Below are 23,056 nucleotides of genomic sequence, written 5' to 3' on the forward strand. Positions count from 1 at the left end.
TCAGACCCTCCCAGCACACCCTGGCATCCTCCCAAGTTTGCAGTTTGAATGTTAAGTTCAAGAAATGTGAAGCTGTTCCATAAATTGAAAAGAAAGCACATCATCACCCTACTTCCCCTTAGTGCTAAGCAAACCAGTTTATTTCCAAGGGAAATCAGAGATATTGTTGAACCAACTCAGAAAACACAGCAACAAGGCAAACCAGGAGATCTACTTGTAAGACAGGCTTTGGGTGAAGTGGCAACACTTCTGTTGAGTGATGCCAGTCAGCTTTCCCCTCTGGAGACTTTCTGTAACTTCCCACCCAATTCAGTGGATGTACCTATGTGCACCACCCTTCCAGAGTCTTAAGGCCCATGTGCTTTGCTTGGAGGTCTTTGTCCCCAATTACAAGATTATCATCCAGTGCATAGGGGAAACAGAAGTTAAAAGAACCAGCAAGCAGCCATATTAGGCTGAGGCACAATGAGGGTTTGGGACGTCTATAGTTCCTTAAAACCCATCCAAAAGCAGAAAACAGGGGTTTTAGATAGAACTTCGTATATCCCTACATCTTCAAGGCTCAGAATTTGATATAAGCCAATTACAACCACAGCATTAAAAACAAAACAAAAAAGAGACTAAAATTCGAGGTTCTTATTTACAGAGAAGACAGATTGTTGCAGATTTTTTGTTGTTTTTAAAACCAATAGCACAAGATGCTATACATAGAATGTTTCCCTTGCAAGGACAAAGGTTCCCCTGATTGCAAGACTTGGTAAAATATCACTACAGCTAGAGCAGCACCTCAATTAATAGCGTTCAGTTAAAGAACTACACATTAGCCCCAGCTCCATTTAGTCTTTATGTGGCTAAACGAAACATGTAATTTTATCTAAGGAATTATTTCTGAGTAAGATCCCACTTGCTCATCAGTATTCCTTACACAGTTGTGGTTTATGTTCTAGCTGGACAAGGGTAGTCCTCATCCTCAAGTCTTCCTTTGTTTAAGAGTTCAGTAGGGAAGAAGAAAGTAGGGACTAAGATGCTCTTTTAAGAGGGCAAAGGAGCAGGATGAACATGGCACAACTTGCCAGCTCATATATGAGGTAGCTATCCTGAACCACACAAGAAGCACTTGGCTCAGACTCAATAGAGAAGGAACCTGTAAAACAGGAAGATGCAATGCCACAACAATTCAGAAGAAAAAAGAAGTTCTGCTAGAATCAGGAAAACAGAGTAAGCAAATGTCAGGGTAAGATGAGAAGCAGGAGATGGCTACAGAAATCCTGCAGTTCAGCCAGACAGGCAAATCTGCCTGAGCACAGTAAAGAGCAATGAAATCCCTGGGATACTGCAGCAGCTGTAGACAAGTCTGTTCTTACTTCCAAAAAGAACAGGCAGCTCTTGACTGGCCATATGCAATATGCATTAGTGTAAGATAAATTGTGCCAGAACTGCAGCAAGTTCTAAACTTCCAGTATGGAAATGAATTAACTGTGGAAACAGTTTAAAACTGATCAAACAGGAGATTCTTGAAAGCCTGTAAAAAACCCTTCCAAAAGGCAACTTAAAGAGATTCCACCGTTTTCTTTAAGTTACAGTCATTTGACATCAAGTTGTTAGAACAACTGGAAGAAGGCCTAAAGGTGAAACACATGGCCATGTGCAGAAAGATGAGAAATTTCCTCACCAGTTATGCTGGAAAACTACAATAACCATATTAACACTCCTCACACTTTTTAAGCAGGACAGAGGACTGTGAAGGCTGAAATCCACTCCAGTCTACTTGAGCATGTTCTTGAAGTCACTGGTTCTATGGAACATCTCAGGTCTTAAAAAAGGCTGTGAATACTTTTACCCAATTTCAGCCTTGAATGAAATGCTTCAATCTAGATTAAGCACAACTTCTACACCACCTCCAGTTAGGAGCTGGAGGGCTGCAAACTGTGACTGGAGAAAGGACAGAGGAAGCAGGTATTTAAAATACTACTAGGCTATACAGCTTCACCTCTGAGGGCAAAAACTTCTCCCCATTCAGTCAGGGCTGGCATCATGCACTGCTGTTTGGCTGGGTTTCAGCAGCTGAAGGCCAAGTGAAAAGCCTTAACAATGGGTGGAGCCACCAAGCACAAGATAAGGAACTGCTGGAGTCTTGTTTAGGAGCAGGCCAAATCCCTTTGTTGAAATCTTAAACCATCGCTAAAAAGAGGTAGGCTTTCAAGTGTCACAGCAGATGGCCCTCCAATCTGAGTTGTCTCAGGCTGTAATCCTGAGACAGAGCACTTCTGCATCGTGTTAATTGGCACTGGCGTTCTTCCACAGGACTTGCGGGATTTTTTTTGCAGTTGGGGAAGCAAGACTGCATCATCTGTTCTAGCCTACTTTTACCACAGAAAGAGGAGTCAGTCCTGCAAAGCTTGGCAGGAAAAGAAATCTGCATCCATCTGCACTTCCTGTCAGCACAACTATCATACCCAAGAGCATTTAAAATACTGCTAATATTAAAATGCTTCATATAACAAAAGAGTCTGGCTTCAGTGCTAGGGACTCATGCATCAGCTTCATCTTTGGTGTGACAAGGTAGCTACTGTTTTAATTACCTAGCTGCATTATGAGATCAGCAGAATCCAAGTTATAGCAGGCACCTGCTGCTTACAAAGCTCTTTATAGGAAAAGAACCTTTTTCATGCAGCACCTGATACAGTAGAGTCATCCTGCCGTGAATCAGAGCAGAACCACAACAGCGATGTGAAGAGGCAGCTTCTGGTGACCAGGCAAATGGAATGACTGACAGGTTCTGTCTACAGACTCTTCAAGTCCCAGCAAGTATCTTGGAAGATTTCCTCAGATTTCAAACCTCTTTCTACTGTAAATAAGAAAAATTCCTCACCCCCTCAGACCACAGTCACTACTACCACCTGCAGAGGCAGCAGATCAGGTAATGGTCTAGCAAGGCCTGGATTAGAACCTATGGCATAAATAATTCGACATTCAGATCTCCAGACCTGTGACTACTGGTCAAATCTTTTGTGCACAGTCCTACAACTACCTACTGATAAATCAGACTCTTCACAAACTTGTGGAGTTTACAGAACTTATCAGAATACCCAGACTTTTGGATGCATGAAATGACACTAGAATGAAGGATTTGGTTTCCTGGCATGCAGCAAAAACAGGAACTGATTGTCTGCTCTAGATCCATGAGCCATGACAACTATACAGGTTGCTATTTGGTAAGGAAGCAGCTTCACATTTATCTGTTGGATTACGCAGCCCAAACACTATGACTCATTAGCCTGTCCACAAATATATCCTAAATCCTTCAAGAAACTTCAGCTGAATTTTATAGACTTGAAGCCTGCATATGCAATGTAGAATGAGTCAGTTTCCAGCTGATCTCATCTTCTCCCTCCTTCATGTCCACAGGATCCTTTTGGAGACTTTAGATTTAAACAACAGCTTAGACCACATGAAGTACCACCTCAAGAGCTTGGTATTGAAAGAAGTGGTTCCACTAGGTCTGAGTCATAATATCATTAAGGTTGGAGAAGATCTCTAAGATCATTTAGTCCAGTTGTTCACCTACCACCAATTCAGCCAAGCCAGGATCAGAGTCATGTTGAACTTCCTCCCAGCTTGGTGTCATCTCCAGTCTTACTGAGGGTACACCTAATTCTCTCATTCAGGTTATCAATACAGGTAATAAGCTGGATAGGCCCCAGTGTCAACCCCTGTAGAATATCACTCATGATGGGTTACCAATTGGATTTCACTCCATTCACCACCACTCTCTGGACCTGGCCATTCAGCCAGTTCTTTACTCAGCAAAAAGTGTACCAAGCCACAGGCTGTCAGCTTTCCCAGAAGAATACCTTGGGAGACAGCCTCAAAGGTTTTGCTGAAGTCTAGGCAGACTACATCAGCAGGTAGACCTCATCGACCAGGAGGGTTACCTGGTCAAAGAAGGTGATTATGTTGGTAAAGCAGGACTCATTACTCAAGAACCCACGCTGGCAGGGCCAGATCCTCAGGTTGTTCTGCACACACCGTGTAATTTCACTTAAGATGATTCTAGCATCAAGGTTAGGCTGACAGGCCTGTAGTTTGCTGTAGTTCTCTTATTTTATTTTTTTTTTATTTTTATCCCCCCCCCCCCCCTACACACACACAGAGCATCAGAAAGTGTTCCCCAATCAGCCACATCAGTTCTTCTTCCCCACTGGCTCATCTTACGGCACCTTTAAGACTTCCTTCTCAAGGAGCGTCCAGCCTTCCTGGACCTCTTTACCCTTCAGAACTGAATCCCAAGGGACCCTCCCTACCAGTGTCCTGAATTGTTCAAAGCCTGCCCTTCAGAAGTCCAAGGCAGCAGTTTTGCTAGGTCCTCTTTCTGACTTCATGAAGAATCGAGAACTGTACCATTTCACAGTCACTGCCCAAGACACATCCAGACCTCCTCATCTTCCACCAGACCTACCAGCTGCATCAGGAAATTTTCTTCCTCTCTCTCCAGAAGCATCCTAGACTGCCTCCTCTGTGCTGTATTGTATTTCTAGCAAAGACTGAAGAAGGTAAAATTACTCATGAGAACAAGAGATGGCTATCACTCAGCTTCTTCCAGATGTTCACAGAACACCTTATCCATCTCTTTATCCTAACCAGTCTATAACTGACTCTCACCAGTATGTCCACTTTGTTGACCTTCCTCCTTATCCTCACCCATAGTGACACTACCTTACCATTCTCAGCCCTGAGCACTATGACACTGAGATGCCCTCCACACCACCTCTCCTTCCCTGCCTTGGTGAAGACCTTATAGCCACCCACTGCAGCACTCCAGTTGTGACAGTGATCCATCCCACCATGTTTCAGTAACAGCAACTAAGTCGTAGTTTCCCCACAATACAACAGCTTCCAGCTGCTCTCCTTTTGGAGAAGGCTCCAGGGAGACCTTACTGTGGCCTTCAAATACTTGAAGGAAGAGTATAAACAGGAGAGGGTATGACTGTTTACAAGGGTGGATAATGATACGACATGGGGAAATGGTTTTAAACAAAGACAGAGGCTTAGGTTAGATATAAGGAGGGAGTTTTTCACACAGAGGGGGGTGATGCACTGGAACAAGTTGCCTAAGGAGTCTGTGGATACCCCATCCCTGGAGGCATTCCAGGCTGGGCTCGATGTGGCTCTGGGCAGCCTGGTCTGGTGGCTGCAGACCATGCTCACAGCAAGGGGGTTGAAATTAGATGATCTTTATTGCCCTTTCCAACCCAAGCCATTCTATGATTCTATGACATGACTCTACAGTTCTCCTGTTTGTTACCCAAGCTGCTTATATTGATATAGATGCACTTCAGCTAAACCATCTCCCTCATCCCCCACTCAGGCACTGTTTCCCCAGGCTCACCTCAAGCTTTTATCCCCTTCCCTTTTCATACCTAGTTCAAAGCTCTCTCAATGAGCTCTACCAGCTCCTGGGCTAAGATCTGTTTCTCGCTTTGAGACCGGCAAGACCCATCAGCAGCCATCAGGCCAGGTGCTGAGTAAACTGCTTCAAAGGTTGTCCAAGCACAGATAATCTCACCTCTGAAAAGGATTAGCCTGAAGCTACCTGATGTTGCAAGTACATAGCTCTCATTTAACAGGTATTAGGAGGTTGTATGGAAATGTTGCTGTTTAGAGGCAAAGTTAAGTACTATTATCTTCAATTAATCCTGCCAACATCAGTGATTTTACACCCAGGCCTGTACCACTCCTAGAGCCTTAATGCTTCGTTTCTAACACACTTTTCTCCTTGCACTTCAAGGCATTTTGTTGCCTTCCAGTTCTCAGAGAGGCACAGCCACAGACACATTGATAGCAAGGAGACAGTCATGCAGCAATTACAGTTGGTTTGTGGAACCGTCTTATTCTCAAACCTCCAGTACTTAACAGTAAGTCATAGCAGAATTGCTGGTGACTGGAAAACTAAGACGGTTTAAACATAAGCATTCAAAAACGCTATAAAAGTTTGTATTAACTTGGCTCTGCTCACAGCATGATTTATCTCACACCAGAGAGCTCTGAGAGAAGGTAGCTTTGGTTTCTGAAGTTCTCTACCACTGGTCTGCACAGGTCAGATCTGTGTGGGAAGAGAATGTACCTTTCCATTCTCCAGTTCACCCAGATCATGTCACTGACATCACAGTACCCCACTGAAGGATCTTACCAAGCACCTGCACAAGGCTATTATCCAACACCAGCTGCACACAAATACATAAATTCTCTTCACATGAAGGTCAAGGGAAGAAAAGGTATTTGCTTCCCCCTCGCTTAGTTTAATTGCTTTCCAGGCATTAGTATCTTTGTTTACCACAGGTCCCCTTTGTTTCCTTGCACAACCCTCTGAAAGTAATCAAAGAGAGGAGACAGATTGCAAGGAAGGACAAACGCTCTGGACACAGTGAGAAAGGGAGGAAGAAAGAATAATCTTTCTCTGCAAGGTAAAAGAAACAAAACACCCACACAGTTAACTGAAACTCCAAAACCTTACAAATTCCCAGGGGAAAGTAACACATAAATTTGACACTGATCCACAAACAGAATGGTGTTAAACTGTAGTCTGACAAAAGCTGCAAGAACCACCCTCTGAGGCTGGACCTGTGATTCTAGGAAAGGGGAAGCAGATGCAGAGACATCAACTTCTGATACCCCTCTCCAAAAAGGGGAAGGAGAGTACTGTGTGTGGGCATACTCACCAGAAACTAGCCTGTACTTTCAGAAGCAGTCTGAATTTCCCACTATATTAATAATCTAGAATCAGATTGCAAGGTTGAAGCTATTTTAAGAGTAATACAGACTAAGCTCAAGTGAGAAGCAAGTCTTGCTATCACCTGGAAATATATCAGTAGAGGAGCAATAGTGCCAGGCACTCAGATCACAGGCACTGATCTTCCACCCTCTCTAGCTCTATTAGATACTATGCAACAAGCCGGTTGGATAGAAAACCCTAATGGAGCATGCACCACATCCAAGCCTCACTTCCAGCATTCCCAGCAGTACTACTGGTATTCTGTCCAACCAACCAACAAGCTACTTCTGAGGTCTGGCTAGATAAAGACCATATCAGCTTGCTTTTGGGATATTTTAAGTAGGTGTTAGAGTGCAGCAAGTTGCCAAGCCATGAGCCCTGATGATTTTATTCTGCAACTCATCACTCAAACTATTTCTGCTCCGCAGGTTTGTGTTGCCTAGAAACTTAGGACTCCTCAGTACCCCCTAAAAACACATAAATTTCAGATACAGCAGCTGGTCTTAATGGCACGCAGTTTGCTATCACCGAAGACCTGAAAGCACTCCTGCTAACAAAGGTATCATTCTTTGAGGACTTTGTTTTTGCACTATAGCCTATTTGGCTGGACGGGGAAACACCAGAACAAATGCACTTCAGAGATGCTACAAACTGACACAAACAGGTCCCAAACATTCTTGTGCAGGTCATGAGATTCCCACCTCGAGCCTCAGACTAACAGTTGAGCTTTATAGGATGGATTATTTCATTTTGTGGCTTGTTTTCTCATAAATCATCACAGTTACACTAACCAGAGCAAAAATATGGGCACAGAAGTGTTTCCTACAAACAGTATTTTCAGTAAGAGCAATAACCCACCTCTTAGCTATGTTGCAGGGGTCTCCAGGGACTTGGCAACAATATGCCTTATTTTCACTCTTTCTGTGCATGCAGACATAGGAAGGTGTCATGTACCAAACCAGACCATCTGCTCACACAGTCTGGCTATCTGCCTATCTCCTCACAGACTCCTTAAGAGAGTAGCCCCTTTTCCTAGTCTGAACAGAAAGCGATTGTCACATTAAAGTCGAAAGCAGTTCCAGTTATAGTTTAAAAATTAGGATGAGTAGCATTTCACATATGTTTTTACAGCAGTTAAGACAAACCTATCAATATTACTAATAAGCTGTGCTACTTGTGAACAAAGGCAAAAAGGCTTTAGGAACCAAGCACTTGGATTATGCAGATTGTTATTTTGAGCAGATATTACTTCAGTAAAATGTTAAGAGATAAGACATACTTTTGTCTTATTAACTCACTAATGGGATACACACTTCTCCATGCCCTTTGAACAGAAAAGAAAATAAGGAGTTGCTGGATGTTTGCCTCACCCTACAAATCCCTCACCTTAGTATGCAAAAAGATATTTCAGCACGTCCACAGGACGAGCTGTTCTTTTGGAAGACATTCCCAGATCCAAGGCTAGCTTTCACATCAGTTCACAAAGTACAGAGTCCTTGCAGAAAGCTTTATTTAGCTTTCTGAGCAAAAAGCCAGTCTGGCTACTAGCCAGCATGATTAATTCACAGTTATGTCAAAGCTGTAGAAAGTAGTAGAAGTGTCTGTGACCTGATAGAACACAAGTGAGTTTAATGTTTGAGAAGGCTTGGATTTGCATCCTTCAGCAGAGCAAACTTGTGTGGTTTCTATCATTTAGTCCTCAGCAAAAGGAAAGAGGCAACAGCACCCTTGGAGCACAAAGATTCCCACCAACAGCAGAAGGATTCAGACTTTGAGCAGGAAAAATCTGAATTCAGCATATGACTAGGAGTCATCCACACTCCAAGAAGGCAGATTTATATTTGATTAAAAACCAGACAAACTTAACCTGTTCTAACTAAACTGCTTTCTTCTAGAGACAAACAACTTCTCAGACATACCCAATACCATTTCTTTCACATTCATACTCTACTAGAAGCACATTCAGGTGGGTCACAGATTTAACCTTTACCTTGGTATTCACAGAACTGATTGTGCTCCTAAGAGCACATAGTAACATTTTTTAAATCTGAAGAGACACAGAGACCTTTGTTCTGTATTTCTGGAGAAAGAATTGAGGAAAAAAAAAAAATGGGAAGAAAAGATAAGAGAAGACTGGAAAGCAGCTATCCTGGCGACTTCTGTGTTTAAACAAGCACAAATACACTTCCACTCTGCATTATGACATGGATTTCTCATGCTCACCGCTACAGATATGCTACATTATTAGCATTATCCCAGACAGTGTCAACAGAATTTCAAGAAAGCAAATCAGACTGTCTATTCATCTCACATGTTAATCTCAAGCTCTGGAAAAGCTGGAGGAGAGCACTGTTGGAGGAGCTCTCAGAGACAGTTTAGGCAGGTGTGGTTTAAGGGACAGTCCTCAATTACTATTTGCTGATTAATACTATGTTTTCCAGCAGAATGGGATTTGCTCCAAAGAAGGGAAATAAACAAAGTGTATATTTGTTCAAAGTAAAAAAAAATAAAAAAAAAAAAAGAAGAAAAAGAAAAGAAATGCCACAGTTAAGACTACTTCATTCTTCACTTCAAGAAAGGTGAGTACAAGTATTCCCTCACAATACAAAAAAAAAACAAAAACAAAAAACCAACAAACCAAAACCAATAACAAAACAAAGAAAACCTTATCTAGAGCCTGGTAAGAGCAAAGAAACAAGACGTGATATCTATGGTATAACTTGCCCATAGAAACACCCTTTATTTTTATGGCCTAGGCTCATGACAGGCACTGTAGTACATACATTTACCACAAAGGATTGCCAGAGCTAAAGTATATTGATCCATGGAGCATATTGGTCAGCAAAATGAAAGCCAGCATACAAATCCTCAAGGGGCCACGATGATCACTGACAATACGTAGTATTGATTAAAAACTTTCCAGGGATTGTCTTGGTAACAATCCAAACACAGCTTCATACTGGCAGCACACAAGACTTTCACATCCAACCAGCCTTAGAGTGTTTAAAAGGCAACAGTAAAAGCGCCAATCATACCCAGAAACGCATGGGTTTAGGCAATGCCTGGAGCAATCACCATTCAAAAACGCATCCATGCTTTCACCACTGAGTTAACAGGAAATAGGTGTTGCAAACACCATCCACAGCACCAAGGGAGAGGAGTCCTCTCTGTCATTGAGCAAGACCTGTGCTGCAACATATGTTCACACTACTTCATATCATTTGAAGTTACTAGAAAAAACTGTGCAGACAAGGTTTAATAATGTAAGTTTTTAGGACCCCAGGATGTAGCTAGTTCCACTAAAGCACTATATGGCAACACTTCCCATGTGGGCATGGCCAACAGCTTTCTCAGTCGATAGGACAGAGAAGCTCTACCACTTGCCAGTGTTTGGGTGTTAAAAGCCTACTAGCTACTTTCATCAGACAAGCACTGTACCTGTGGCTTGGCTTTGGTTCTTCAAGCTTCAGTTCAGCTTGAGCCCATAACAAAGCAAGAGAATCAGGCTTAGAAGCCACTAACATAATGATAGACCATTTCAACTATTCTTTTTCTAGGAAAGCAAATTCTCCTCACAAGAACAGCCATCACGCTCTTTAATTTTAGGGCAACACATAGAAGCGGGTAAATCCCATTGCTATTTACATTTACTTTGTTGTTTTTTTCCTATGGTGGGCGGAGTACTAAACATTTTTGAGACACTCCTATATACTAATGTAAGTCTTTTAACTTAAGATACGTAAGAATACTAACCTGAACCAAACAGAAGTCCATCTTTAGAACCTACAGAGACACTACCACTTTCCAGAGTAACTTTCTGCCTATTGCTTATTGCTTCACAGGAGAAGCACTGGATGTGGTCTTAAGACAGTGATTTTTTTCAGACAAATTTATGCTTTGAGGACTATTTTAAGTAGCGTTCTTGGATGAAATCTTTCAGTGCCTGTTGTATGAATGTTGGATTACTGCCTTTATTTTCAGAACAACTTAAACTAGATACACTAACTCACTTCCCCTACATGCTCATTCAGACAGATACTTTCTCTGAAGTAATCAGCAGAAAAATCAACAGTTTGGGCATTTCAACATCACCCACAGCAGAAGACAACATCTCCTTCTGCTCTGCCCTGCTCCCCATACAGAAAATAAAACAGGTCCCAAAAACTAATCTGTCAAACTGTTTCATAGGCAGGTCCAGATCCATGAACTAAATTAATTAAAATGCTGCAACTCACTGCATTTGTTTTTCATCCTGTTTGTCACTGCAGGGTTGCTAGTCCCTAACTTGCTGTTTGCTATTGTCCTCAGTTACAGTAAGAAAAAGATCCTCTTGTTTTTCCAGAATTTACTAGCAGACTTTTACCTTGGGGTTGCAGCTGCCACCATCTTCCAGGTGTTTGCTTTTTTTTTTTGTTTGTTTGTTTTGGTTGAGAGGTCTTTTTGTATGTTCTTCTTGTAGTTGTTTTTGAGGAGTTGGGTTTTTGCTTTTTCTGTTTGTTTTCTGACTCACTTCACCGTATACATGATAGCTTGGTCTGTGAGCTTCACTGCAAATCTGGCTCAGGCTGTTGTATTAGCCACAGCTTTCAGAATCAGAACAGCTCAGTACTGAATATCATGCTCAAGGTTTTTCAGGGAACACATATTAGCGATTTTGCTTCAGAGAACACAAGATCAAATACCATTTTTAATTGGTGCATTGCACTCTGCAGACTGAGAGCACACATATGTTGCAGCACCTAAACTGTCCTTGAGATGTTAAGTAGATTTTCATTTAGCAATACTAAGTTACACCTCACTGCACAAGCTCCTGTCTCATTTCCTGACCTATTTAGAGAGACCAGCCTCTCCACACAGATAAGGATATGAGTGCCTACTGCAGCAGCTAGATGATGTAAATGAGATATCATGGAGGTAGTCTGCAGTGCTAGGAGAAACCAGGACAATAGCTTGCAGGTTCATCTCAGAACTGATGTCACACCCATGTGTCAATGGGAAGGCCTTGGAATTCATCCTTTATCCCTCAGGTCATTAGCTGCAAAAATAATACTGCCTGAGGTTTATCACAAACCTCTGCAGCACTTATAGAGAATGATGTGCCCCAACAGTGAGGAAAAGACACTCTGAACTTGTTTATCCTGCATACTCTGCCCATTAGGGATCCCACAGAGCATTCAGTAGCTCTGTCAGGTCTAAGAGGTTCCAGCAGAAGCAGCCCAAAAGATTCTTTCCAACCACCAAGCATAACTTTTTCCACAATGGCTCAAAACAAGTCATTGCCAAGACTCACCCTCCTAAAATACAGCTGAAGTTAAGAACCAAGTTCCTGTATGTATGTTTTTAATGTCTGACTGTTTTCAGCACTCTGTGTCACTAAACCACCACAAAAGAAATATTTTAGAAAAAAACTGTGAAAGCTGTGCAATGCTGAATTAAAGCTCAAAGTATATCACCTTCTCCATTAAGGTGAAATAAGACCCACACAATAATTCAGATGCACATTAGGAGCTATGTGCATTTCTACCACACGGCAAGACTAAAAAAAAATAACAGTACTAAGATAGTTAAGTTAATGCAAGTGATTGTGCAATTAAATGTCAGCTATCCTTCACCTTGGTCAGAAGGGATGAGAACTGTTAATTCCAGAGAAACACGCTGTACTGAGAAGTTGTGTATCACAAAAAGATCACCACACTAAGTTTTACAACACCACAACGTCTACATTATGAAGTATTATGAAAGCGTGATTATCAATACATTCCAGTTTCTATAAGGAAAGCAACCAGCTATAAGCAACTACACTGGGGTACTCTAACCCAATGTGGAAGTCTGGAATGAGTAGAAGAATAAACCCCCCACAACTCAGGTGGAGACAGAAACCCCCAACTGCACTTGGTCTGTCACAAGTCCATGGGGCCAGATGGGATCCACTCAATGGAGGTGATTGCCAAGCCATTTTCCACCATCTATCAGTGTTCCTGGTCTACTGGAGAGGAACCAGAGGACTGGAGGCTTGCCAGCACGACTCCTATCTATAAGAAGGGCTATAAGGAAGATCCATTGAACTTCAGGTCTCTTAGCTTGCCTTCAGTGACATTGAAGTTTATGGAAGAGATTATCTTAAATGAAATCAAACTACATATGCAAGGCAATCAGGGGATAAGGCCCAGCTAGGATGGGCTCATGAAACACAGGTCCTGTATGACAAAACTCTTTTCCTTCCATGACCAGGTAATCTGGCTGGTAGATGAGGGAAAGGGTGTTGATGTAGTCTACCTAGACTTCAGCAAAGCCTTTGATGCTGGCTCCCACAGTATTCCCCAGAGAAACTGGCAGCCCATTGCTTGGACAGGGACACTCTTGGCTGAGTGAAAAACTGGCTGGATGGCTGGCCCCAGAGCACGGTGGTGAATGGAGTTCAATCCAGCTGGCAACCAGTTACAAGGTGTCAGTTCTGGAGCTCATCCATCTTAAAAATAAGACATGAGGCAATGGGCACAAGCTGGAAAACAGGAGGTTCCACATAAATACAAGAAAAAACTACAGAGTGACATGGGCAGGCCGGATCTCTGGGCTGAAGCCAATGTGATGAAAGCTTCCTAGCTTAAGAAACATCAGCAGCTCTTGACATTCTCATCTACTACGAAGTGTTACCTCTCCACTCAGCGCAATGACTGTGAAGTGACCCTGAGATGATGGAGCAAAGCACAGCAGGACCACAACCTCACACTTCCAGAGAGCAGAGTTTGGCCTCTTTAGGGATCTGCTGGAAAAATACAGATACAGCCTAGGAGATAAGAGACATCCAGAACAGCCAGCTGATTTCCATAGAACACCTCCCCACCCTCAGAAGTGGCCAACCAAATAAGTAGGAAATGGACCAAAGGCAGCTCAAGGCCTTTCCTGACTGAATTCTAATATAAAAGGAAGTATAAGAGAGGTAGTAGCAGCAATAGATGACCCAGAAGGAACACAGAGATGGGATTAATGGGATGGAGCCAGATCTGACAGATGAGAACACCAACAATAATTAAGGTTTTTAAGGATGTAACTGGCAGCAAAACAAAATGAAAGGAAAATGCAGTCCAGATGCTAAGATGTGGCAGAAGACCTGATGACAAAGGATCAGAAAAGGCTAAGGCCATCAGGGCTATCTTCACTTCAGCCTTCCCTGACAGGAACCTGTGGCCCTTCAAGGCCAGAAGGAAAGCATACAGTCAGTTAGGGAGGATCAGCTTAAGAAACATTTCAACAAACTGGACAGAAACAAACCCATGGGCTAAAATGGAAAAGACTCACACGTGCTGAGGGAGCTGGCTGATGTCACTAACGTCACTTTGGATTATCTTATCTTCAGGATAGTTACCAAGGGAGGCTCCTGAATACTGAGGAACAGGTGAAAGGGAAATAACTAAGACAGCACTCATCTCTCCATGAAGGCTGATCAAGGGACACACAGGCCAGTCAGCTTCACCTTCAACTCTGTGAAGAAAATAATACTGGAAACCTCAGCTTCCCAGTTAATATGATCTCATATCAATTATACATATCCTGTAGACTGGAACCAAGCTTGATTCATCCACACTGACTTAGTTTCATGAGTTCACCAGCTTCAGATCCTGGCTTTTTTTCCTAGTTTCAGTCTCTCCAAATACTGAGAATTTACCTCAGGCCTACTTTAAGAACAGTACATGGTGCTTGTCTAAGAGTTCTTATTTAGTCAGAAAAGAAAGAAGTTTGTAGAAGCTTAAGCAGATTTATTTTAAGCTTTCAGATTATACTGCAAACTGGTTTCATTTGTGGGTGGATGAAGAGCAATAATTAAACTAACAACCAAGGATGCTGGAAGCAGAGCTCCAGACTCTCAGTATATTTTTTGCTGGGAAGTTGCCAGGCTCCCTTCCAGAATATGAGTGCTAAGTAAAAGCACTCCAGCAACTGCACCAAGTATTTACACTTGATCAGGTGCTAATATAGGCCTAAGCATTCATCAGGGTGGTAGCTGGAATCAGACGAGCAAAGGGTCACATGCAAGCAATAGTTTCCAGTTAGCGCACACAGACATTTGGAGTTCTAACAGCTTCCTCCATGCATTAGCAGATTTCTAGCTATGCATTGCAAGTCTGGTAACCCACATCCAAACTGCTTGATACGTTGCCTGCAAAACAGCCCTGAAGCTCAGTTCATCTGCCTAGTATTAATATAAACAACAAGAAGACAAGTGTACCTTCAAAGAACAAAAGCAACACAGGCTATAGGCCACAAAGCACTATGAAGAGTCAAAGGTTCTGAAAGGACAAGCAAATCCTCACTGAAGTCCTGCTCAGACTTCAGCTAACACAGCTCACAATAAGGCCTGATGTATTCTGGGAACAGCACCATTCAATTAAAGCAGGAGCAACTAGTATGCAAGACAGGATGGACAGGAAGAGATGGAAACCATTATCATTTGCAGCTCACTATCTCCTGCAGCCACAGTTCTTGCATACTGGCTGCCAGCAGTCTCCTCAGAATCCATAATCTTTGGAAATGGCACAGAACAAAACTTCCATTAGAGCAGCTCATCCAAAACATTTTTGTAGTGGATCCATCAGAAGCTGGACCAGTTAGGTTTCCATGCTTCCTGCTGCAATACCATGCCCAAATCACGACAGAGGAGGAAGGGTGAGAGCTGTCAGTAGGGAACTATTCCATTCACAGGTAAGAAAGCTGAAAGTCACAAGTTAACAGTTTAAGAATTCATGAAATAAGAGATAAATTCATTATTTCACGTTAGACTAGTCTGTATGAAGCAGACCAAAACACTGCTTGTTTTCTATCCAGCTGAGCTCATAAAGTTAAGTTTAACGTACAGAATACCTTGTCTTGTAAACTTGAAAGATCCAAATGGACTGCGACACCAGAACAGGTGGGATATGAGGGCTTTTGAAGCAGCAGACAGGAACTTAGCCCTGGCATTCAGGAGCTCATGCAGCAGTTGCTGGTCTCAAGGCAGACCATAGGAGGAACAGCCAATACCACTATTAGGAAGCTGCTCTCATGACACTACATTAAAGTGATGGCAAAGACAACAACACTAGAGGACAGCAGGAGTAAGCCAACAGAATACTTTATTTCTAATTCTGAACAGCCTGGCACTTCCAATATTTAGTAATAGCCTATTAAAGCAGCATAACCCCAGCAGAGCTGGATCCTAAGTCTTACAATAATTCTACAATAAATTGGGTAGAATTACACAGCAGCATACCACGTACTTCTCACCTCTGCTCTAAACCCAGCAAGCTCTTAATAATGTCTTTTATCCTCAGTGTTAGTGTTTTTCCTAGACTGTACAGTAGATTCACTACTGAAAGTGACAAAATGGTGAAGTAGTCACACAGCCACATGCAAGCAGAACTTCCCTTTTTTTTTCCTCCAGAAAAAGAAGAAGAAAAGATAAATTCACACTGACACTTCCCCATTGGTCTTACCTTCCTCTGCAAAGAACCTGCTTGGAAAAGTAGACCTCAGTTACCAGATGTGCAGGCCTTTCAAAAGCTTGCTCTAAGTCTGCTCAGAACATCACCACTTACTCTGAGGGACTGCTTCCTCCTGCATGTTTCTCTCTCAGGTGACATCAGGGGGTTAGCACTGCCTAGGTTCAGCTTCAGCAGTGTTCTTGTTTGGAGGCTGCCAAGGGTATGGGAAGAAAAAGTCTGAAAAAGCTGATGGAGGTCAGACATCAAGTCTAATTGCATAAAGCGCTGTTTATCCTGAGGGGAAAAGAATGCTTTATAGAAAGATCTGGCCAATTCAGAAATACTTCAGAGATAAGAGCCTGCAGCTCAAATGTTTTATGCTTGTTGCAGAATCACCATGAATGCTAAGTATTCAGGCAGATATGCCCACCTTATTTAAGAAGTTACAGGCTCTTAAAACAGCTTTTTTCCCTACAAGTCAAGACGAAGACATTATTTCAGACAATAAATATTCTGGAGCACTGTTTATAAGATTGACAGTAGCCCTCTGCTCCAAACCAGAGAACCTGCAGAAAAATAACACACAAGGATCTCCTTCCCTTTCCCATGAACAACTGATCCAACACCATTAGCCACTGTTCTTAGAAGAAAACTAAAATCTTATGAGACTTCAGACTCAGATAAGGTCTAAGCTACCAGACTATTGCCAAGTTTGAATAAAAAACCAGCATGAAACATGCAGGCAATATTCCTGTCCTCCAGGTTTCTCTGACTCGGGATAAAGTAGTGTCCTCATCCATCCGCTCCAAAAAGGCAAGAAAGCCATGCTTTAAAGAATGCAAAGCCGTGATGGCATGGGTTCAACCACTTCAGGCTGCACATCTGTGGTGGAAATTGAAGCACTGCTTTAAGGGCAGACAAATTCCTTTACTCCCGCACTTTCCTGACAGGATTCCAGTCTCAGGGCAGGAGACCTTTATCTCACAGCAATGTTTAGGAAGTATTTGCTCAGAGTAGAAAAAAAGAACCCAGAAAAATAAAGTTATGCAGTTCATGGTGGTGGGCCAGCAGCTACACTACTCATCTACAGACTGCCCTAACACAGGCATGGCTATGGAGTGTTTCTTACAGAAGCTTACAGACACAGAGCCGCTTCAGCAAGAGACCAACCCACACACGTCCTGCAGTGCCGGAATCCAACTCTCCCCAAGAAGGTCCATAGGAAGGCCGAGAGAATAGCTCCGATCCCATCAACAATTAAGAGCAAGTGAAAAGATTCTGAGTTGGATTTCAAGATGGACCTCTTCCTTTTACCCAACTACCAGAGTTATTTTCACGAAGTAGACAAGAGAGCTAACCTCACCTTTGGAAAGATCAATGACCCACCACCAGCAACTCAGCATTAGAGTTATACTGACCACCCAGAAGTCTCTATTTACCTCTACTTATCATAGTCACTCCACAGACCATTCACTATGTGCAGACAGCTGAAGTCCATTATTGCCTTAAACTCATGAACACTTGTCTGCTCACTGGAGTTCCTCCTGAAGTGACAAAGAATTCATTTAATTTTTTTCTTACCAGCACTTTAGGTATTAAGTAGAAGGGACAGCTTTCAGACAATAGATCAGTTGGACTCCTTCCATTAGATGGACCAGGAGCTTGGTTATTTTCTGCTAACTCAGCTAGAAAGAAAAAAAGAATGCTGCTCTCTTCCTACTGGGAATCCTCTTCCACAAAGCTTGTTACCCCGGTGCCATTTCCAGGTCAAGCACAGAGCTCATCCCCTTTTTGCTCTCCCCTTTATATCACGCCCATGCTGCCAAGCACCCAGAACATGCAGTATTACACATAACTACTAGAAGATGGACTTCATTGTGCCACTGGGGGAAAAACTGGTAAAAAACCTCCTGATGAGCAGGAAGTTGGCCTGGGGGCAGAAATACCTCTCCAGCCTCAGTTTGTGACCAGCTATCACAGACAGTGGTACACCTCTCAGACATCTTTCAGCAGCAACCACAGAGGACCTTGCTTGTGCTCTGAACACTCAAATCTCTGCAATACAGACCAAGAATGAGGTTGTATGGATGGGCAGCATCAACCAAGGGGCTGCAGGACCACTGTCATGCTCCAGGCAGACCAGAAGACCCATATAAGGAACTGGCAATGCTAAGTGCCACAAATCCCATTTCACACAGGGGAAGCACTTGCATCTCTGAGAGACCAGCAGGTCCGTGACACCTTGTAGGAACAGCAGAAGTGCTCAAAGAGAGAAAGTTGCAGCCTGCTCCCAGGAAATCCTACCTTGCTGCTTTCCAGGAACTCTGCCCACAGACACACACTGCCTTTAACAGCAGTTAGCAGACCAGCACTAACAGAAACAGACTGACCCACCATCACACCCAGGACCCACAGTCGGGCTGCACGCTCCACAGAGCCCTTCCTGACACACACCACAGGCTGGGAAGCAAAGGGAAGGCAGGCTGAGGTACACAACAGCATCCTTCCACACAACTGTTGTAAGAATCGGGTGGGGGATCTGCTCCGGAGCACAGAGCAGCCCCACGGCGATGGACCGACACCGCCCCCAACCCCGGCAGGGCACAGCCCTGCCCCGGCACCCTCCTGCCAGCGATGGCAGCGGCTCCCCAGGCTCGCTCCCGGGATGCAGCCGGGAAGGGGCTGCGGGGAAGCAGAGGCGCAGCCCTTCCCCCTCCGCTTGCCTTACCCCCCCATTCCCCCCGGCGCTCCCCTCGGCGGGGCCGTACCTTGTCGGCGATGCTGCGGGGCAGCAGCAGGTCGGGGCTGGGGGTGAGCGCCGGCCCCATCTCCTCGCTGCTGGACGTGGCCAAAGGATGCGGCATCTCCCGCAGCGATTTGGGCCCTGAAGACGGGAGAGGCTTAGGAATGCCCGCCGCGCCACCCGACATCGCGCCGGGGCCGGCCGGCAACCGCAGGCCTCGACGGGGAGCTGCGGGGCCGCTACCAGAGCTTACCCGCCGCCACCGCACTACGAGGCGGCGGCGGAGGAGGAGCGGAAAGAGGACAGAGGAGGAGGAGCGAGAGAACCGCCCGCCCCACAGGCCCCGCCGCGCCACCTGCCGCCCCGCCCCGCCGGAGGAAGGCGGCCCGGCCCGCCCCTGTGGGGCTGTGTGATCGTGGGATGTGCGGGGCTGTTGTACTGAGCTCAGCCACGGTTCAAACTGCGAAATAAATGTGTTTGTTGAGCGCTAATTAGAGACAGCGGCACACGGCAGGGGGAGAGGCACAGCGCTTTTAGGCTGTCGTAATCCCTTGCAGCTAGATGCAGGTATGTAAAAATAAGCATGCAATAAGTGACCAGTCACAACTGCGATGCTGTGAAGATTCACTTGTGTTTAACGTCTGATGCAGGGCAACCCACTGCCTGGAGGTGGGCGAGGAAGCCTACAGGTGGCAACTTCAGCGCAGCAGAATGCGGGTGAGAATGCAGCGCTGTGGGCTTTCACAATAAAACAGTGCTTCGTAGAATCACAGTATCCTTAATGTTGGAAAAGACCTCTAAGATCATCCAGTCCAACTGTAACACAATCCCACCAATACCCATAGTACCCCAGTACCCATAGAAAGGTGAATAGGATGTGAAGCGGGGCTCCACGCAGCAGTGCACAGCAGCTGTGCAGGAGATACAGGGCATGAACTGAAACTGGAAATCTTTGATTTTCCCCATGCAGACAGCTCTAAGCAGCAGAACATGTTGCCAGAAGAAATTGTGCAGTCTCTATCCTTAGACATTTTCAAGATCTGACTGGGTAGAGCCCTGAGCAATTTGGCTTGATCTCATGCCTGACCATGCTTTGAACAGGAGATTGGACCAAGGTCCCTTCCAGCCTCAGTGATTCTGTGACTCAGATAACGTTTGCTACTATGGAGGCCATATGTCTAGTTTCTAAAGTGACTTTCCTGTTTACAAGGATGAAGTTCCAAGCTCTAGTGATTTATTTATTGGTTTAGCTCCCTGTGAATACTGTATGGCCAGGCAATGTGCCTCTTTGTTTACTAATCACATTTTTCTGTGTTGCCCTGGATGGTTTCTGCCTGGAGCTGAAACAGGTTGTCTTTAGTATTTTCATCTGATCCAAACTACTTAGAAACTCTTTCAAATACCAAACTGGACTGCTATCTGCAAAATGCAAGAAGATTTGTGTGCGGTAAGCTGAAGTCTGTCTTTAAAAAGGTCAGAAGACATTAACAGAAGGACTTTTTATCTGGAAAAACATATAAACCTGATATAGCAATAGTCTCAAATTCTCACTATGATATCTGTGTTTAACTTTCAGAATTCTAGTGCCACAGAGTGCACTATAAAATCAAGACATATAACTGCTTTTCCTACTTGGAAAGATATAGCTTCGGTGGGTGGACTGTTTGATGGGTAAGGAACTGGCTGCAAGACTGTTCACAAAGAGTGTTGGTCAATGATTCAATGTTCCAGTGGAGATAAGTGACAAGTGCCATCCCCCATGGGTCAGTACTGGGACTGATGCTCTTTAATATCTTTATCAGTGATATCATCAGTGAAATCAAGTGCACCCTCGGCACGTTTGTGAGTGACACCCTGCTGTGTGCTGCAGGTCATCTATGTCTCTCGATATGGAGTGGGCATATTTTAACCAATCCAGAGAGACTTAGGAAATGGTCAAGCTGTCGCCGCAGAACTTACATTCGATTGTTTTAACCAGACATAATGTGCAAGGTCTAGCACCTGGGTCATGGCAGCCCCCAAGTACAAGGACTGCTGAAACGGATTTGGGAGTACTGGTTGGTGATAAGTTTGGTACTGCAATCCAGATGTGGAGTCCTCAATATAGGAGAGAACATCTGAGGCTGTTCCAGTCTGGAGAGAAGTCTCTGTGGAGACCTGACAGCAGCCTTTCAGTATCTAAAGGGGGGATATAAGAAAGATGGAGACAGGACCTCTGTAAAGCAGGGGTCTGGTTTGTTGACAAGGACAAGGGTGAGAATGATTCACAAGGAAAAAGAGGGAGATGTTAGAAATGAATGTAAAGAAGGAATTTTTTTACAATAAGGGTGATGAGGCTCAGAAACAGGTTTCCCAGAGAGTGGACGGATGCTCATCCCTGGAGACACCAAAGGTAAAGGTTGGATCAGGGCTCTGAGCAGCCTGATGTGAGCGTGTAGGTTCCTTGTTCACTGCAGGGGAGTTGGTCTTTAAGGGTCCTTTCCAACTCAAATGGTTCTGTGATTCTATAAACATTCACAACAACAAATTTCTGGTAATAGCATGAATTTTGTGTATCAAAACAGTTCAGAGTAAGGAAAGGAGTAAAGGTAAGAATGATTTCAATGATTTTAAGAGAGGGGGATTGGGAGGGGAGGGGAGGAGGGGAGGGGAGGGGAGGGAAGAGGGGGGAGAGAGAAGGAAGAAGGAAGGGGAGGGGAGGGGAGAGGGAGGGGAGGGAGGGGAGGGGGGAGGGAGGGGAGGGGAGGGCGAGGGAGGGAGGGAGAGGAGGAGGAAGGAGAGCAGAAGGAGGGAAGAGGAAAAGAGAGAGAGGAAGAGGGAGAGAGAAGAGGAAGAGAAGAGAAGAGAAGAGAAGAGAAGAGAAGAGAAGAGAAGAGAAGAGAAGAGAAGAGAAGAGAAGAGAAGAGAAGAGAAGAGAAGAGAACTATGTCATGTAGCTGACTTCCTGTAGGAAAAATTCTTCCACATACAAATAGAAAACCTCTAAATGCATCAGCATGTGGGTTATCTGGCTCCAACAGCAGGCACAAGAATGTACAGCCAAAAGCTGAGGAAGGAAAGTATCTCTTTTCTTAGTAGCAGCAGCACTGAAGTAAATAAATGTCTCAATTCTGCTAAGAAGTTATGACTGATGAAAAAGATGATAATGTTCCAGTCTCCATTTCCTTCTCCATGCCATGAAATGTAACAGTATTCTTTTTTGCCTGCGGTATATTCCTATGCATGCTTATTGATAGTTTTCTTTTTGTTAAATACTCTGCAAGCAAAAAGAAAACAAACAAACAAACAATCAGCATAGTGAAACCCATAGAATTAAAATACAGATTGAGAATCAAAATCAGTGAGTGGCTAAAGAGAGATTGAAATTCAGTGCCCACCTTGTAACACATATTAACCAGAAAAGGAAGGTACATTCTCCTGTCAAAATCCTATTTCTTATGTTTACATCATTTTAGCTGGGAAAAAATATATATGTAAAAATAAAATATAAAAGATATAGTAGGCATGTCTTTACTTTTAATGAACAAAGAAGACAAATGGACTTGGGGATCAAGAATCCCATAAATTCAAGACAAAGGTCACCATTTTCATGTGTGTTTATTGTGCTTTTGTATGTTCATGTTTGTTTCTGAATAGTTCTACCTCTGTACCGCTGAAATGAAAATCCTGCAGACTATCTTTTCAGACTTTTACCAGGTTAAGCTGAGAGGTGAAAGACCTAAGAGTTGCCTTTTCAGCCCTGCCACTCTGCTAGAGATACAGCAAGGCTACATAGGAATGCTTTTATACCTCCATTATGGCAGGGTTAGTTTAGAAAGTACTCTTACCACTTCTGGACTTCATCCGTATCTTCTCATCCAGGTCTGAGGTTCATTACTATTAAGAATCTTTGGCACTAAATGTCCAGCATTCTATGCATGTTAGATTTCCTGATATTTTTACTGATGATAGCACCTAGGTCAGCACAAGCAAGGAGAATTTTGAACAGACACTACACAGCGCTATTGACTCACACTGTGTACTAGATATACTTACAGCTTCTGGAATAGAAGTAGTTTGGCAGTCGATTCTGAGAACCGGGTG

General features: G+C 43.8%; 1 protein-coding gene across 2 annotated transcripts in view; it reads right to left on the bottom strand.

The window, feature by feature from the left end:
* The window catches only part of SNX30 (sorting nexin family member 30), a 46,595-nt gene extending 27,325 nt beyond the window's left edge, over positions 1-19,270 (bottom strand). Inside the window, exons 1-2 of one of the 2 annotated variants that reach the window (XM_015849851.2) lie at positions 18,999-19,270; positions 4,460-4,534 (exon numbers count right to left, since the gene is read on the bottom strand). In XM_015849851.2, coding sequence (XP_015705337.1) covers positions 4,460-4,534; positions 18,999-19,160 — 237 coding nt within the window. In that variant the 5' untranslated portion in view covers positions 19,161-19,270. The remainder of the gene's footprint in view (positions 1-4,459; positions 4,535-18,998) is intronic. The other variant, XM_015849852.2, reaches the window with a different exon arrangement.
* Positions 19,271-23,056: the final 3,786 nt, after the last annotated feature.

This window comes from Coturnix japonica, chromosome Z (genome assembly GCF_001577835.2).
Source record: "Coturnix japonica isolate 7356 chromosome Z, Coturnix japonica 2.1, whole genome shotgun sequence".
NCBI lineage: Eukaryota > Metazoa > Chordata > Aves > Galliformes > Phasianidae > Coturnix > Coturnix japonica.